Here is an 18,167-nt window from a genome sequence, read left to right as displayed (position 1 = left end):
GTTGAGCGAAACCCAACAAACAAACAAACCGTACAAGAATTGGTATTTCCGTATGATATTGTGATATGTACATATTAACCTGGTAGTATGTAGAGTTCGTTTTGGCATTTTTCTTGACTCTTGAGGTGTTTAACTTACCATAGAGCTGTAACCCGCAACTACCATAAAACCTTTGAAAAACATTCGGGACATGCTCTGTGCCTTTGTTTAAAATGCTGTATCACCAGTAGAACCATAACAAACATATTTACTTTTGTCATACACCAGATATCGCTCACAGCTTTTCATAGTTGTTCTTCCATTCAGCTATTTAATATTTCCATATTTAGTGCCAAGTATCATCCCTGAAAGTGGTTAAAAATGGTTTTTACTGTTTGGCAACTCTGGGAGAATCTTGAGAGCACGACTCTTGTGATGTGTTGCTTTGGTAGTTCTTAAAAAGTATGAATTATCTTGTGTAAAGTTCCATGGATCGTTATTACTATTATAGCTGCAATAGATCACTGTGCCCTTGGATTACTTACGATGACAAACTGTTTACCTTCACATGGAGTAACCTGTGTTATTATTACTGGAATCAACGCTTTCCCTTGCTTTCTCAATATGGTTTAACATTAAAATATCGCTTTTTAAGAAACGCTAAATTCCATTCTTTTTCATGCTTTTATGATCTCGAAGAAGGAAAACTAAATATTCAGAAATCCTGTAATACAGCGCTTTCAGAAGGGATAAAATTTAGGTGTTATCTGCATTCTTAAATCACAAATTTCACTTAATTCACACAAATAGGCTAGAATTTTATCTTGGGTAGTCACATTCAACGGGTATACCATGGGCAAAGTTACGTTGTTACCACAGATCGTGAACAATTCTCTGTCTAAGAAAATTAGATCAGTTGAATTTCACTTTGGAACCATTTATTATGTGCCTGAAAATTCATAAAAAACTTGTTATGTAAAAACCATTTCGTCTTTTTTCTTTTCATAAGGATTTGTTATTTTAAAATAATGTTTTGCAACTGAATAATCGCATTATACGTTTAATGACCACACGTATTAACAGAGATCAAAATCTACAACTACTGTGACGTTTTTGTATTTACGTTACCTTGAAAAACAATGGTTGGAGAAGTGTTCCGCTAGTTTAAAACGCTTTATTATAAGACTGTAGTGACGATGCCTCTAAAACGTAATGAAAGTGGCGACATTTGAACAGTAAAGATAAAAAAAACTAACAGAGTTGAAATTACCGTTTTACGATACAAGAGAGAGTCCTCAATAGCGGCGGCACTTGAAATTATTTTAGGTAGGATTAGAGTAAATGCATCTATGAGATCTTTCTTCCCAATCCATTAGCTATATTTTTGTGCGTTAGCAATACCAAGCATGGGATGCGCGTATACCCGTTCCATTTTATTGCTCATCAGGATCTTTACCAGCCTACCGTCAAATTGAAATTCTTTTAGGCAGGATTAGAGTAAATCAAGCTGTGAGACCAAGGGCATGGTCAAATACATCAATCGAAAGGGTTTGATCTCCTGAACTGTAACTAGATATCAAATTGGTCATGAGCTGAAAGTTTGTACTTGAAAAAACTCGGAGCTATGCCACGGCTAATGATTAATAGCAGTTCAAAATAAGTCTTTATCATGAACAGTTATTTTATAAGTTATGTGGTCATATTGGTAGTACAAATTTTGATCAGTTGTAATTAGACGGTTGTAAGTAGTTATAGTTTGTTACCTCAATATATATATAATATTCGAATTAATAAGTTCTTGAAACTTAATGAACTTTCATTGATACTAATATTCATAAATTACTAAACAAAGCAACTGCTCCTAACATTTTACATTCAATGTTTCTAAAAAAAAGTTTTGTAATAATTCTATGTATATCACAGGTATAAACAGAAAAATAGTGACAATATATTAAAAAGTTGATTTTTCTTCGAGGCGGAAATTATCCACAAATGTATATTAGATGCTCATTTAAATAGGCCATTAGGATGTTATTTCCAAGAATAAACGATAATTTGTTGTTCATAAGATCTATGTGACTTTGTTGTGACTTAGTATAGTTATAGTTGTCTTTTACAGTATATAAAGACACATTCCAATAAAACCTGGGAATGCGTTCTGTTTATATCTTTTAACACGTCTTAGCAGAATGCCATGTCTTTATTACAGCTGCCAATTTCATCACAGTTAGTGAATCTGAGGAAGGAAAGCAATAAAGCTTTCGTGAGAGGCTAGTGTTTGTCAATCTGAAGTTGGTTTGCAACCAGGAGAATCGGATCTTTTGCTTTTCTTCAAGCTGTAACCTAGTTACTTCTTATTCACTTTACTCACACTGTTGCCCGTATACTACTTGTTGACGAAATATCATGATTTATTAAGAAAACTTAGTGTTGTATGATATTTTTGGGGCACACTTCAGCTTATCACTGCATAACCTTTTTTCAGTCAAGAAAATTCAGGTAGTTTTGGCTTGTTTATTTCATTTATTAGGTCCTATCTAACCAGTTAAAGCCCTCGTATATCCAATACCGCCTTTGGTAAAGTTTGAATTTTATGGTACTTCTGATCAATGGTAAAGCTCTAGGTGTTGTGATAATATTTGAAAACATTCAACGGATCTATGTAAAATGACCTGAAATTTGCAACCTGTGTTTGTAAGTTCTGCAACCTATATTAACTCATTTTATGCCCTTTTCGTATCATTTGATGTCTAATTGACGTGAACCTTTTGTTCGTATTATTTCTGTAGGTGTTCATTTTATTTAGGAATTTTTGCTTCTGGTCTGGATTATTATTGGTTCCCTGTGAACGGAACGTGACAGCATTTAAAACACTCACGGTTGAAGGAAATCATTCTCTTTAACGATCAAAAAAATATATACATGCAGATTGGTTACTATAACAAATAAACATTATCAATATAACCTTTAACTAAAACGTTGCTTTCAATCTTGTCCACTCATCCTAAAGCCTTGAAATAGTGCATATTCCCAATACTATGGTTAAAATATGTGTAATTATTTTTGTTTATACATTTCCTTCAATGAAAATCTAAAATGACAAAAGCCACTAAAACGTTACTCTAAAATTATCGTCCCTCGAGTGGGTCAGCGATAAATTTATCTAATTATAACGCTAAAATTCGGGCTTTCATTCCAGCCGGTGGACATAGCGCAGATAGTTTATTTTGTAGCTATAATTAACTGGAGATTGTAACATACTAATAATGGTTTAAATGTTTTATTTTTGTAAAATAATCTATGTCAACATAAAAAATAAAAATAATAAAACAGCTAAATAATGTTTCTTTTAAAACGGTCCCGTTATTTACGATAGTAAACGACGGATGACTGGTTTGTTTTAAAATTCGTGCAATGCTACGCGAGGACTATCTGCGCAAGCCGTCCATAATTTAATAATGGAAGACTAGAGGGAAGGCAGCTAGTCATCACCACCCACCGCTAACTCTTGGGCTACTTTTTTACCAACGAATAGTGGGATTGACCGTCAATTTATAACACCCCCACGGCTGAAAGGACGAGCATGTTTGGTGGGACGGGGATTCGAACCCGCGACCCTCAGATTGCGCGTCAAAAACCCTAACCACCTGGCCATGCCGGGTCCGGATGACTGTGAGTGTAAAGAACGTTCTCATAAAAGCCCACTGCTTCCGTATCCCTGTTTTAGAAAAACATTGAATATTTGTTAGCACGAGAATGAATAATCCCTTGCAAATTTTTATTAGGATAGTTGTTATTTGTATGCGCATTTTTTTTTACATTTTGTTTACGTTTGTTTGTTTGTTTTTAACTATGCACAAAGCTACACAAGGGCTATCTGTGCTCTACCCACCACGGGTATCGAAACCCGGTTTCTAGCGTTGTAAGTCCGCAGACATACCGCTGTGCCACTGGGGGGCCTTTGTTTACGTTCTAGATTGAAGGAGAAAATCAGTGTACTGCATAAAGTGTAAGTGTTGTAATCAAAGGGTAATGTTTATTGAGCTTAAAATACAAGAGTATTTCATGTGAATCAACATGGGTAGCTTGAAAGTAACTTTCGTGTGTACATACACATTTATATCATTTTTTGTGATAGTGTTGCAGATCATACATAGGTTTTCGGCTACATCTAAGCACTCATAGTTTGTTAACGTCGCAACATGAAATATATTATCACATATGGGATAACTAAACATATATGATGAACAGCTAAAAACTATAGTTTCAAGAAATGCCATTTCTTATTAACCCAAAGTTTCAGGCTTACAGTACTAAGATCAGAGTTTGATTCCTCTAGGTGGACATAGCACAAAGTGATCATTGTGTAGTATTGCGTTAATTCACTTTGGATGTTTGTTTTATAATGTCATATATTTGGAATTTTCGAAATAAGATTTAATATTGAAATGATATTAATTTACAAACTGCATTTCATTTCAGTTTACATTTCAGTTTTTTTTTCTCCTGCTTTCCAAAAGCTTTGATATTTTTATATTTTCAGACTATTTTTCGGTTTACTACTTAAATATATTTTCAGTAAACCACTCTGGTGGCTCAACGGTAATCTTGAGGGGCTTCTAATGCTAACAACTGTGGTTCGATACCAGCAAATAGCCCATTGTATGAGTTTCCGATTAAAACACAAATAGATAAATAAATAAATATTCGAAATTGCAAATAAATTGCTGTCATTTATTTTTCAAATTACTTCTGACCTATGACTTGAAAAAATTCATTTTAATTGTATTATCATTAGCAAATACACATCCAAACACTTATAAAAAAAAATCAGTAATTTAGTTATTGTAATAAGTTAAATATTATTCATTTATGTGTAACTTTTACAAGCACGTACTTAGACCAGTATGTTTTTTGCTAAATGTTTATTCATAACCCAACACATATATTTCATACATTTACTCCTTTTTGTCAATTCATAATTATTACCGTTATGGTGTTTGTCTTTTCTATAAAAAATACGATATTCCAAACTATACATACACCGTATTTTTATGCCCATTCACTCTTTTAAATTCACATGATTTATTTTTATCATAAAAACTTGAGTAATAATTTGTTGAAAACAGGGAGGACTTAAGCTGTTGGCTATATAAACAGCGCTATACTATACGAATAATAGAAGAAAGTGTAACTATTAATAATTATAATTAATACAAAGATTTACTCCTGAAAGACACTGAGAAAGTTTAATGAAATATCGAGAACATAAATGACAACATTTTTTACTGGAGTTTATCAAGTCAAAATCGATCAAAAACGTCGGTTCTCTCAGGGTCGTATTTGACTAGTTCAAAATTATCTGAAAACTTTCACAGCATTGTTGAATAGTTAGATGATCTACTGATTTTTTGTCGAGCGTCATTGAACTTCTTGAAGGCTAGTGTCTTCTTATCAGTAACATTATCAAATCCAACAGGACAGGTATAGGATCTGTAAGGAAGTGTTGTACTTTCACGCTTCGATCGTTTTCTGTTGCATTCATGTTGACATGACCTAGAAGCAGCTGTCGAGTCTGCGAATCAGAGAGAAATAGAAATATTCATTGATATTTTGTTTTACGCCACCATGAGAACATGAAAACATTGTTCGTTTAGAGAAATTGGAAGTCAACATCATCTGTAGTAAGAAAACTAAATGTTAAATCATCATCATACTTGATACTGCAATGAATAGCTAGTATGTGAAACTAAGATTGTACATGCACACATAAAAGTATGGATTTTAATATTAACTTCTGATCAAAGCAAGCTACATAAATAGATCAAACTACAACTCGCCTGAGTAATGGGTATAACTAATGAAATATAGAACTTATAATGTCTTGTTTCATCAGTTAGGTACCTTCGGTGTTAGCTATATTTTCGACTGTAATCTTAGTAATCTTTCGTTCGGCTAGCTTAGGAGATTTTGGTTAGTCCTCAATATATATACTTAGCCAACAATGCAAAATAATATTTCAAATGAAACTATTAGAATAAAAAAGGAAAACAAATAATAATTATAACTATATTAAACATTCTTATAAATACTGCTAAAAATGGCATACATTATAAAAAAACTTAATTATACTTATTAATCTATAAAGTAGAGACACAATACAACAGACATTTTGGTGGATGGATAAAATATTCTAAATGGAAATAACCCTGGATACCATTGAACAAAGATAAATCGCTGCGGAGAATACTTTAAGACATAGTTAACTAGCGTGTTGATGTAACGCTAAGTGTAAAATCCTATCTTTTAAAAATGACTTATACATTCAGACTAACTAAAGTTTTGCTACTAGATAATTTAAACCACTAAGAAGTAAGTAACTCAGAGAAATATAAAGGTGGCATATGAGAAAAACATAGAAAGGCGATATGGCTCTAAACTAGAATAAACGTTACGAAATTATCCTTCTCACAGCAAATTTGATATAACAAACCAAGTAAATTTTGTAAACACAATACCAAACGTCATTAAGTTAAATTCTTGTAAACACAATACCAAACGTCATTAAGTTAAATTCTTGTAAACACAATACCAAACGTCATTAAGTTAAATTCTTGTAAACATAATACAAAACACCATTAAGTTAAATTTTGTAAACACAATACAAAACGTCATTAAATTAAATTCTTGTAAACACAATACAAAACGTCATTAAGTTAATTTTTTAAAAACACAATACAAAACGTCATTATATTAAATTTTGTCTGTTTGTTTGTTTTTAAGCGCCAAGGTATTGAACCCGGTTTTTTAACTTTTAAGTTCACAGACTTACCGTGGAGTCACTGGGAGAGGGGGGGGGGCATTAAATTGAATAAAACAGAGCATTGAATTAGTGCAAAGTATAAGGACTAACTTCTAACCACGTTTCTTTTAATGTGTGTATATACAGAAATACATCTTACAAAATTATCGTAATCGAAATTGTTAACCAAAATGACACCTTAAAAGTGCACATGGGATAAATGACAATGTTAGAAACCCCTAAGACCCTTGCTTAGTCGTCCCTAGTTCTGATCATAATCAGAGCAGCTAGCCAACAGCTCCCGCTATCACAAGAACTTTGTCTGGCCTTATGAACCGAATAACGTTATTGACTGTCACTTTTATAAAGCGCCCACACCTGAAAGTGTGGAGTATGATCCACATCTAAAAACACTAACACCTATTTTGTGCACGGTTCTTATAGAATGAGAGAATAGCATTATTTCAATAAGCACAAATATAACAAACGTTTTACCTCCTAATAAGGATTCCACTTAAGCTTTGTGGAAAGTTAGGCTTAAAGGTTTGGTTGAACATGAACAAAAATATATTTTAAAAACAAGGGCAATTCACGTTCGATTGAAAACAATTTGCTTAATAAAATAATTTCCTTAAGTCTGTGTTATGATAACTTTGTTCATAAGTTCTTCTTTCATTATATCATAAATTTTGAATTAACACAATGTATCTTTAACAGATTTCCTAATTTCTGTTCGTTTTCAACAACAACAAAAACACATTCTCTCAGAAAAAAAAAAAAAACGTACATAAAAATTATCATAGCCATTAGTTCAGAACGAATTCACCAAAGTACTAATCAAAAGGACGTAACCACAAAATCATTAAATCTATATTGTTTTCACGCATCAATTAACATTATCCACAATCATAAAACATATTGAATTATATTTTATTCTCTGACAGTAAATTCATCTTAATTTTTTTTATCACAAGCACTGCATTAAAAGTTATATGTACAATATTTTCTTTATGATTACTTCAGGCCAGAAGAATACTTACAGTGGGCTTTGAATTTATATATAAAATACGCACAAAAATGATAAATTTGAAAGTCGTGTAAACATTTGTATTGTACTAGTATTTCATTATTTATTTTAGGCTAGATGCTTTTACATCACTCGATGAGTGTGTGTGGCTTAACATCTGAAATGTTCTTGACAATTTAAGAAACAATTTGAACGGTATAAAAACACGAGTTGAGTTGCAGTTGATTATTGAGTATGTTACACAAAATATATACCTATTAAAAGTAATACATAAAACATTGAATAATGAGTATGTTGCAAAAATATATACCTATTAAAAGTAAAACATAAAATGTATCTAGTAATTAATTTGGAGTTTGGTCGATACTTACGCAATGGTGTACTGTTATTCCCTAAAGCAGAAATTATCAGTGGCTTATCTTCACTGGAGTCTTGAGAAGGCGAAAGGACAGAAGACACTTTTCCACCAAGTGACATTGATCGATTTATACAGCCACTCTTGATCTTGCTGCACTCGCTTTCTTTTTCTGTTGGCTTTGGCGAATTCGGAATCAACTCAGAACTATTTTTTGATAGTATGTGACCAGCCGATTCCTCACAGCTCGTGTCATCTACGCTCCTGTGAAAGTCGCTAGAATGTTCTTCTGAGATAGATGTGAGTTCTGATGACTTCTGCGATCGTGAATTTGACATGGAGTTGGAAGGAAGTAAAATTTGACTTGACGTTTTGGTTCCATTTTCGCTTATCTTTATAGTAACTTTCGGAAGCTCAGATCTTTGATTAGGATTATTAAATCTCACGTTGTAATGTCTTGAACCAGACCCCTAATGGAAGACATATGTACAGGTCATACTATACACAAAATAAAAACCTTTCCATTTCGGATAGTTTTTACGTAAAAATATATTTATCATAGTTTTTCTCGTTTTGACAGAACCTTATTTTCGCTTCGTTGTTGTTAATCGCAAAGCTATACAATGGACTATTTGTGCACTGCCTACCAAGAGTATCGAAATCTGGTGTTTAGCGTCGTAACCCTACAGACTTACCGTTGTGTCCCTAGAGGGCGAACTTCAACTAAAGGGAGCGTCAACATTGAAATATATAACTGTTGAGAAAACTTGTATATATGCCATAAAATTTGAAACAAAAACTATGAGTATTTAATTATTACTAATACAGATACGATCGAATAATGTTTAAAGTGGCATGGACATAATAAGAATTATGTAAAAGACATTGTAATATTATATGTCAAAGGCAAAACGCCAGTTTGTTGTGTTCGAATTGGTAGGTCTAAAGCATACCTAAAATAATTCATTGAGTACATTTAGAAACCTTATCCAAATAAATGTCATTCTGTACCGATTTTATTTTTCGAAAGAGGTGGTGTGGTCGACTAGTATTTGTATATTCTCTTTTTTTCCAGGTTTCTTGGATATCATCATATCTATAACAAAATTCGAAAAACATTTATATTCCTCACAAGCAGCACACAGATTGACCTGGAAGGTGCCAAATCAAACTCGCATCTGGATTGCTGAAAGCAATAAACCGGAAATAGATAGTGTCACCAACATAATATTTGCGAGTGACTCACTGATAGTGCTACGTAAAATTCAGAGTGGTTGTTTCCCAGATAGATGGAAGAAAACCAAACATCTGCATAGTATACTAATCCCCTGGATGTATGTGCCAGATTATACAATATTAAAGCTAAACGAGGAAACTGACAAATTCGCAAAAGAAGCCCATTGCTGGCAGGTTATAGACCTCCTCTGCACTAATAAGGAAAAAACAGCAACCACGGAAGGTCTTTATTGACCCTCAGAGGGTCTGCTGGTAAAGAGAGTACCATATGGTGAAGCTGATAAAAGCAAAAGATGGGAAATCAGTAGGATGGTATACAGCCAGAAAGCCACCTTATAATCAGTAAAGAGATTCTATTCTACATCTTGCGAGGTTGCCAGTCTTTACATGAGAAGTCAGCACCCGTCGTTGCAACACCTGGAATTATCACCTAATATTCAAATTTATTCAACACAAAACCGGTCATACCTGCTCCAGCGTAAGAAGAGCGACGCAACTGACAAATTGTAAGGGTTGAATATAATAGCAAACAGTTTTCATAATTAGTTTTCACGGTTTACTGAAATACAGTTTCAATCGTTTTTGTGAGTCTTTTTGGTAACACACCTTTAACAGGAACAATGTAAAACATCAGTAGGTGAAGGAATGGCAAAACTAATGTGCAGTTGTCGTGGAATCATATATAAAATGTATCTAGCCTGTCACACTAATTTTGTTAATAAAACTATTGCCAAACTATGTTAGAAATTATATAGTGTGGCCAGCAGTATAAACTACATAGAATGCTTTAGTCATGTCTGATGTTTTTCAATAATACTTAAGAAATATAATTTTTTGTACAGAACAAGTGTATCCTTAGCATCATTGGCATTAATGAAGTTAAATATATTACTTTCTTGTCAGAGTAAATAAACGTTTAAGGAAAAATAGAAAACTGCAGAATTATAAGACCTGTGAATAGCAATTAATAGGTTGAGTTTTGAGAAAGCACGTAAGTAATGTATTATACAGGCACATAAGCATACAAGAGAGAGTGTCTATTAAACGGCAACATTTCTGTTTAAATGTCGAGAACAGTCAAACAAAAGCAACAAAAACAACATGAAGGAATTTTCAAGTTTACAGCCATTCAATTAGCTAGTCGTTTCAAGACCACTTAGAACTGTTAAACTCGCATGCCTGTAATACTTGCAATATTTTCCTGTCAGGACGGATATATAAAAGAAGATAAACAAGTTTAAGACCATACCCGGAGTTTTATTTAATTTTTTTGCACAAACTCTGCATTTGGCTTAAGTTGAAAATTTTGAGTTATTATCATTGTATGGTACCATTTGTAGAAAGGTTTTTATAGCGTATTACAGATAGTCCGAGATTAATACTTAAGTAACATAAGAATCATATAAGAAATCGTGTGAACAGTCGTATTTCTGCTGGTAAACACTTGTAATTTTCTACGACTTTCTAATGGGCGAAAACAAACAAATACATAGTTTTTTTTTCTGTTTTGGTCTTGAAAAATGCTTCTTGTATCATACAGAAAGCAGTTATGCAACATTAAAAGGTGAGGTTAAATTCAATATGTTAATACCATTAACGCTCTTTCGACTTAATATCTGGAAATTTAAGCCTAGAAATTACTTTTAAAAATCCAGTTGTGAATGCACGTAAACAACGTATTTAAAAAGTATTAATGCACCATCTCTTATTGCAACAATAGTAAAATCCAATATAATATAAATAATTACTGCAATTGAGAAACTTTTGAACAATAACGTATACTTATAGAGGACATTTCTTTTCGAGAGAGGAGAGTAAGGCTTGACCAACAAATATTACAAGTAATAAAAAACATTTTGTAAATGTAAAATGATGTAGATGGCAGTGCCACAAAGAATATAGGGTTGATACAGCATTACATAAATAATCCCTACATGACTTTCAATATTAAAATTTAATGTTACATTGTAAAATGCACGATTGTCAAATTGATCGACCTCGTAGCGAGAGTTTGTATTAGTCTGCAATAATCAAGACATGTTTTGACTCAACTTGGTTTTCCTTGTACGCAAGTCCTAGGCTCTTGGTTATACTACATTGATGCTTACCCTGACTTTACCATCATATTATGATAAAAAAACAGCATATCAACAGTCAGGAATATATAACTTTCAATTACTGTAATATTAAAGTCAAGTATGTATTTTACAGTGTAACATTAAATTATAATATTAAAAGTCATGTAGGGATGATCTATGTATAGCTGTATCATCTATATATTCTTGTTTGCATTTTTTTGTGGCACTGCTATCCCTACATCATTTTACATTTTCAAAATGCTTTTAATTACTTGTTTTTTGACGTTTTTTTCCCTTTACGGTAAGTTATTGTATTCTATAAATGCTTTTAATAAATTTAATATTATGTGCATTGATTGATTTTACTACTTCACTTTATACATAATATAGAGATTGGCACTGTAAAGACACCAATTGTACAGTGTACAAAGCATTGAGTATTTTACATGTTACAGTCATCTAATGTTCATCTATTATTGGCTGGTAATTTCTTTTTCACCCTGTACTTAAGCTTTTTAAAGGAACACTAGATTTTTTAAAAGCGAACTTCAAGGGTTAATGATAACATCGTTTACACTAGAATTATGATTTTGTAATTACTACTACTTATTGGGACTAAGCGATGACATCATGTACTGCCCAGAAACACATAGAGTAGATTTAAGTTTAAGCTGGCGTTAGTGATAAAGTAGTTGTTGAGTTCTTCACTGAAACAAAAAGAAGAAGGATGGACAATTTGGTGGGTTGGTCACTTTCTGCTTTGGTGTCTTTGCGATTATTTCTTGCCTTGTTTGGTATAGAAACAAATACAAGTGAGTGGCACTCATCTTTTAAAGTAAAACTCTTTGTCATTGCTGATTTTTAGGGTGAATATTTGAATTATGTCTATTGAGCACTTTAGCTCTCCCTACATATAGAGTCTACTGACTTTATGGTACGTGAAGATAAATTTTTTAGTCGAGTTGGAATCAAATTTTGATCTTTAATTTACCTACGATATAAAATTAAAACAGAATGTAAAACAATTTTTCAATTAAGAATGACCTCCATGCTGGTACTAACGATAAGAAAGTGCTGAAATTTAATGTCTTGAACAGCTTTACTTTAGACATTTATATTTTAGGTAATTACAAATTCAACTTTTTAGCCCATTAGTGCAAATAAGCTTCAGGCTATGTATGATTAACAACAATTACAAATTCAAAGTTCTTAATTACACATAGATTAAAGAAGACTCGCTCTTATGGGGAAAAACGTTGTAGTTAAAAATGCTTAAAAGAAGCGTTTGCACTGTAATTCTGCTCACGATATTAAGTTTAATCACCAAGTGGTATTCATATCTTTTAATTACGGTGTTTTTAAACCCCCTAAACAATATCTGTTTGTTATTTTTAGAACAAATCCAAATCGAGCTATCTGCTATGTCCATCGTGGGGGAATAAATCCCCGGGTTTTAGCATTTTAAGTCCGTTAACTTTCCGCTGTCCCAACGGGGCATATCCCCTATCACAAAGGCCTCATTGCTCTTTGTCTTAGCGTTTCGGAACTGACATAACGAGTGCCTATATCCAGTCAGGGTTATCATGAATTCAAAACACCATTTTTAGCCAGTGAGTAAACCTGTGTAATATTATTGAGTAAAATGTGTCATTGACGTTACTAGTACAGAGAGCCTGCAGGTATAATTTGCCACAGGGTCTTTCAGATTCTTGCAATACTACCTTTTCAGACGTCTCAATAATTCAAAATTATTATAAGTACACAATAAAGGACAACGTGTTAATTTATATTTAGATAGAATAATAAGATTATGAGTCACTCCACCCTTTTAAGAATAACATAGGAAAAAAAGAACTTTTACAATATTTATAATTATACAATCATCCGCTACACTCGGCCTTAGACTATGATGTACAGTGCGTACCAAACGGCCTAAAACATTGCCTTAATTTATTGTTCGAGTATTGCGATGGCCCTGTACAATATAAAGCGCTATGAGAGTGAAATTACATTACGTTATTATCTATTACACACTAAAAGCAAATTATTTTGTTTATTTAACAATCTCTAATTATACTGGTATATCACATTCAATTGTATATTATTTAAATTCTCTCTTCAATTATTAGAAATTTCACAAATCATTCAGCATCGCACACATAATTAATATATTATTTACACGTAATTTGTTGATAACATGATTGGGTGTGCCAAATATACTCTCAATGAACGAAACTGTCGGTTGAACAATGCATTTCAAGAGTTTCGTTAGACCATGATATAAGTAAATAACGGCTTAACAGTTACACAATATCGCCGCATATTCAATTAGCCTGAGGGAGGTTTTAAGAGAAGAACTGAAAGCTTGCTCAATATGAAGACAAAAACTGAATTACGACTGAATTACGTTTTTACAGCTGCTAAGATTATTTTATTATTTACACTACATAGTGTTCCTCTGAGAGTACTGGGAGACATTCATACAAAATGGATAAAACAAATATTATAATTTATTAGGTTAAAATCCCTCACGTAAACGTAGCACTTTATCATTTTTAAGCTTAGGACTACATCGGGTGGCAATTAAATGAGGACTTATTTCACTTTTGAAAAACAATGTTCTCATGACATAAAATAACAATACTAACGCATTTTAAAAACAAAATTAGATGACGTTAAAGTATGTTTGTTTTTGAATTTCGCGCAAAGCTACACGAGGGCTATCTGCGCTAGCCGTCCCTAATTTAGCAGTGTAAGACTAGAGGGAAAGCAGTTAGTCATCACCACCCACCGCCAACTCTAGGGCTACTCTTTTACCAACGAATAGTGGGATTGACCATCACATTATAACGCCTCCACGGCTTAAAAAGCGAGCATGTTTGGTGTGACGGGGATTCGAACCCGCGACCTTCAGATTCCAAGTCAATCGCCCTAACCACCTGGCCATGCCAGACCGACGTTAAAGTAATTACTGTTTTCAAACATAAAATTGTAAATGTAAGTAAAATAATTTTTTTACTTATTCAGTTTAACATATTTTAGAATTACTGTATTGATCTTATTTAAGTTATCTGCATTAGTGTTAACATTAACAAAAAATAAATAGTTTAAAAGGAAAGAAAAACATTCTTCTGAAATTCATAACAATTTCAAGAAATATCATTTTTTCAGTTTACGGCTGGTAATGTCTAAAAGTAAATAGTGAAAGGCCATATGAGTTATTTATTTAAGGTTGTTTTCATTCCATTACAATTTTTTGAAGTCATTTTTTTTTTCAATAGAGTTAAACTTTTCCGAAACAACTTCTGTGTCGAAAGGAATGATAGAAACAATTTCATTACAGCAGTAATAATCATAATGAGACATCAAAGGTTCGTATCGGTCTTTCACATGTTCCAAAACTCTTTCTATTATAAGTTTATATATTTCTTCAAGGCGTTAGGGTCCACACCATATACATATTGCTCTATATACATAATTTCCTGATGTATAGTTGCCTTCCAGACCGAAATAAAGATAATGATATTATTACCTGGACATGAGACAGGACTAAGTAGCAATTTAACATGAACCTCCAATCTTTTGTTCTGATTTATGAGTGGACCATAATTATTTGCTCTAGGTCACGAATGAGTCACTAATGTTTGCTCTGGGCTATATATTTTCTGCTGGAAATATAAAATTGATACCGCTCTATTTGACAATGGTGGTTAGCAAACAAAAACATTTTTATAATCGTACCAGATTACCGAGTACGTACAAAGTACTTTGCTGGAAAATATAACTGTTAAAAACACAAGAATAACCGAAGCAAAGACAGGGAAAACTATCGAATGATGATGACACTGAGAGTGAAAACTATTCCACAAATAGAGAAGCTCTTTGTGAAAACAATTTTGAGAAACATGGTACCAGTGACGATGAAGAGGTTTTGAGTGATAACAGTTCCAAAGAAAGTGATAGCTTTTCCGAAGATGGTGACTCTCAGCAAAATAATAAATGTAATGCATAGTAGTTATTGGAGACAAAGAGGCTCTTACAAAAATAGTCTCTTGTTTGATAAGTATTTAGGAATCCTAGATCATGATGTCAAAGATAGAAAAAATCAGAGAAATTCACAGGCTGATATCTGATACTCATAATTTGATAGCTATTAACTTAATAGTATGTGTTGACATTTTGATAAATATTAAAAACAAATATTCATAGAAGAATCTCTAAAATCGTTAAAATTCTGTTTGTAACTCAGATATTCACAAGTGTATTGTGAAAACCCAACGAAAATTAAAAGAATGAAGATGAAAATGATAGGCTGAAAGCTGTCCAAGCGGCTGTGAAAAAAAAATTCTGAATCAGAAATTCGAATAATGATAATACTCTCATGTAATAACACGTTACGCAAAATATCAAAACTGCATGAAACGAAATTAAATTCGTATATCATCACTAACTCACAAAAATAAAAATCATAAAAAAGTTGTATGCATACAATTAATAACTCATAAAACAATAAGTAAACGCCCTGGTGCAGTCAAATGACTTGTAAGTCTACAAGATTATCAGTTTCATTACTCTCTGAACTTTTATGATAACTATCTACAGAGAGTACGTTCAAGTTGGAGTTAACATGAGTGTAACTAAAAGATTTATAGCCATACTAATGAACGGTGCTTTGAGGGGGCGGTCTGATTTTTATATATAAAATTTGTGTCAGTCGTTTAGGAGGTTTTTTTTTTTTTACTCATTGTACATTGATACCTAATGAGTTGGCTAAGCCTCGTCTATGAATTCCGCTGCCATTTTCATTGTGTAAAAGTTATGGACACCCTATGAAGGACGCTAGCTTCCATTAGGGCTGAATACACAGGAAGTCGCCATCTTGAGCTCTAGTATACTTTCTAGAAGGACTTGAAGCCTAGCTGTGAATCCAAGAGGATAAATTCAACTATAGGTCTATCAACTTCAAAGGGAAATATCAACCACGCCCACCTGCGAAACAAAACTGACAAACCCTCATAATCTTCTTTTTGCACATCTTCCGAGTTACGATTTAGATTCAGAATTGTGTAGAGGGGCCTGCTGAGTGAGAATATAACAGGTAAAGTAAGTTATAGCAAATAATTTTTATTTGTTTCGTTCTTATATTATGACATATAATGTCTTTTCTGGGGCTCTAAGGAATTATTATTTTTTAAATTAAGCACAAAGCTACACAATGGGATATTTGTGTTCTGCCCATCACGGGTATCGAAACCCGGATTCTAGCTTTGAAAGTCCGCAAACATACCGCTGTGCCACTGGGAGGGCCCTCTTGGGAATCACTAAGAAGTACTTGTTAGTGCGTATTATTTCATTTGAATATCCAGAACTTTTATAAAAAGCTTTGTAAGTGATAATAAACACACTACATGTGTGTTATATATATATCAATAACTTTTACGACACATTAATCTATACTTATTAAAGTCAATGCTTCTACTTGATTAAATGAGGTATTACCTACTGACAAAAAAAAATACAAGTTTTTGAAAAAATCGATTTATTTCTGTGCAGTTATCTTCGTCGGGAATATAAAATCCGTTTGTAATATTTCATTATAGTGAAAAAAATTACAAAATCGTATTCCTAACGAAGAAGTTACTATTGTTTGCATAATACCTATTTTGTCGAAATGTTATATCTCGAATGCTCCACTTAATTTTTTTAATAACTTTACTTACCCTTCCTAGTCTTTTTTTTTTTTTCGCAGTACTCACGACAAAAATATTCTGACGTGACATGCATACAAATTAATGGTTGCAATTTTATAATGTAAACGTTATTGTTCTTTAGAAAAATCATTGTGTCAAACGAAGAACGATAATATGTACAGATAACAAAATGTGGTTGACAAACTATAAAGATACGACTGGTTACAACCAGTGATATTTCACTTTATTATTGCTTCATATGAAAGAGACAGTCAGCGAATTTGTTTGTTTGTTTTGAATTTCGCGCAAAGCTACACGAGGGCTATCTGCGTTAGCCGTCCCTAATTTACCAGTGTAAGACTAGAGGGAAGGCAATTAGTCATCACCACTCACCGCAAACTCTTGGGATAGTATTTTTTTATCTGCAAATAGCGGGATTGGGCGTCACATAATAATGTCTCCACGGCTGAAAGAGCGAGCATGTTTGGTGTGACGGGGATTCAAACCTGCGATCCGCAGATTGAGAGTCGAGCTCCCTGGCCACCTGGCCATGCTAGGCCTCAGCGAGTATGAGTAATATGCGTTCAACACCATCGTGTAAGCATAGTTCCGGATTATAGACTTTCAATATCCTTGAGATCCCTAATTTCTAATCAAGGAAATCTGCAATATTTATTGAGATATTTTATTTTTACAGTCACGAGCTTTCTCTAAGCCAAGCTAATACTTATCTAATGTGCTCTTACCTCTTCACTTCTACAGTTAGTCCGGCCTCTTCCTGACAAGTATTCTTGGTATTGAGAAACAACACACAAGATGCAATAGATCTGTAAACCGAAGAACATGTTTCTTTAGATTTTGTTGCTCAGATATTGCAGTTTGTATCATTTATAACAGTATAAGTTATGAATTTAACGTCATAATTTTTGAACTTTTATTTAAAAAAAATGGCTTATTGAATCAATATCATTGTTATGAATTAATATACCACAGCAATTTA

At 32.9% G+C, this 18,167-nt stretch overlaps 1 protein-coding gene across 4 annotated transcripts in view; it reads right to left on the bottom strand.

Annotated features, from left to right (window-relative positions):
• Positions 1-4,970: 4,970 nt before the first annotated feature.
• Positions 4,971-18,167, bottom strand: part of LOC111089133 — a 90,566-nt gene continuing 77,369 nt past the window's right edge. For 3 of the 4 annotated variants that reach the window (XM_022401025.1, XM_022401033.1, XM_022401039.1), the window contains 3 exons: positions 17,914-17,994; positions 8,180-8,633; positions 4,971-5,554 (listed from right to left, as the gene is read on the bottom strand). In XM_022401025.1, the coding sequence (XP_022256733.1) occupies positions 5,352-5,554; positions 8,180-8,633; positions 17,914-17,994 (738 nt within the window). In that variant the 3' untranslated portion in view covers positions 4,971-5,351. The remainder of the gene's footprint in view (positions 5,555-8,179; positions 8,634-17,913; positions 17,995-18,167) is intronic. The other variant, XM_022401035.1, reaches the window with a different exon arrangement.

The sequence above is a fragment of the Limulus polyphemus genome, unplaced genomic scaffold (assembly GCF_000517525.1).
Source record: "Limulus polyphemus unplaced genomic scaffold, Limulus_polyphemus-2.1.2 Scaffold113, whole genome shotgun sequence".
In the NCBI taxonomy this organism is placed as follows: Eukaryota; Metazoa; Arthropoda; class Merostomata; order Xiphosura; family Limulidae; genus Limulus; species Limulus polyphemus.
This window is presented reverse-complemented; position numbering and strand designations above follow the sequence as displayed.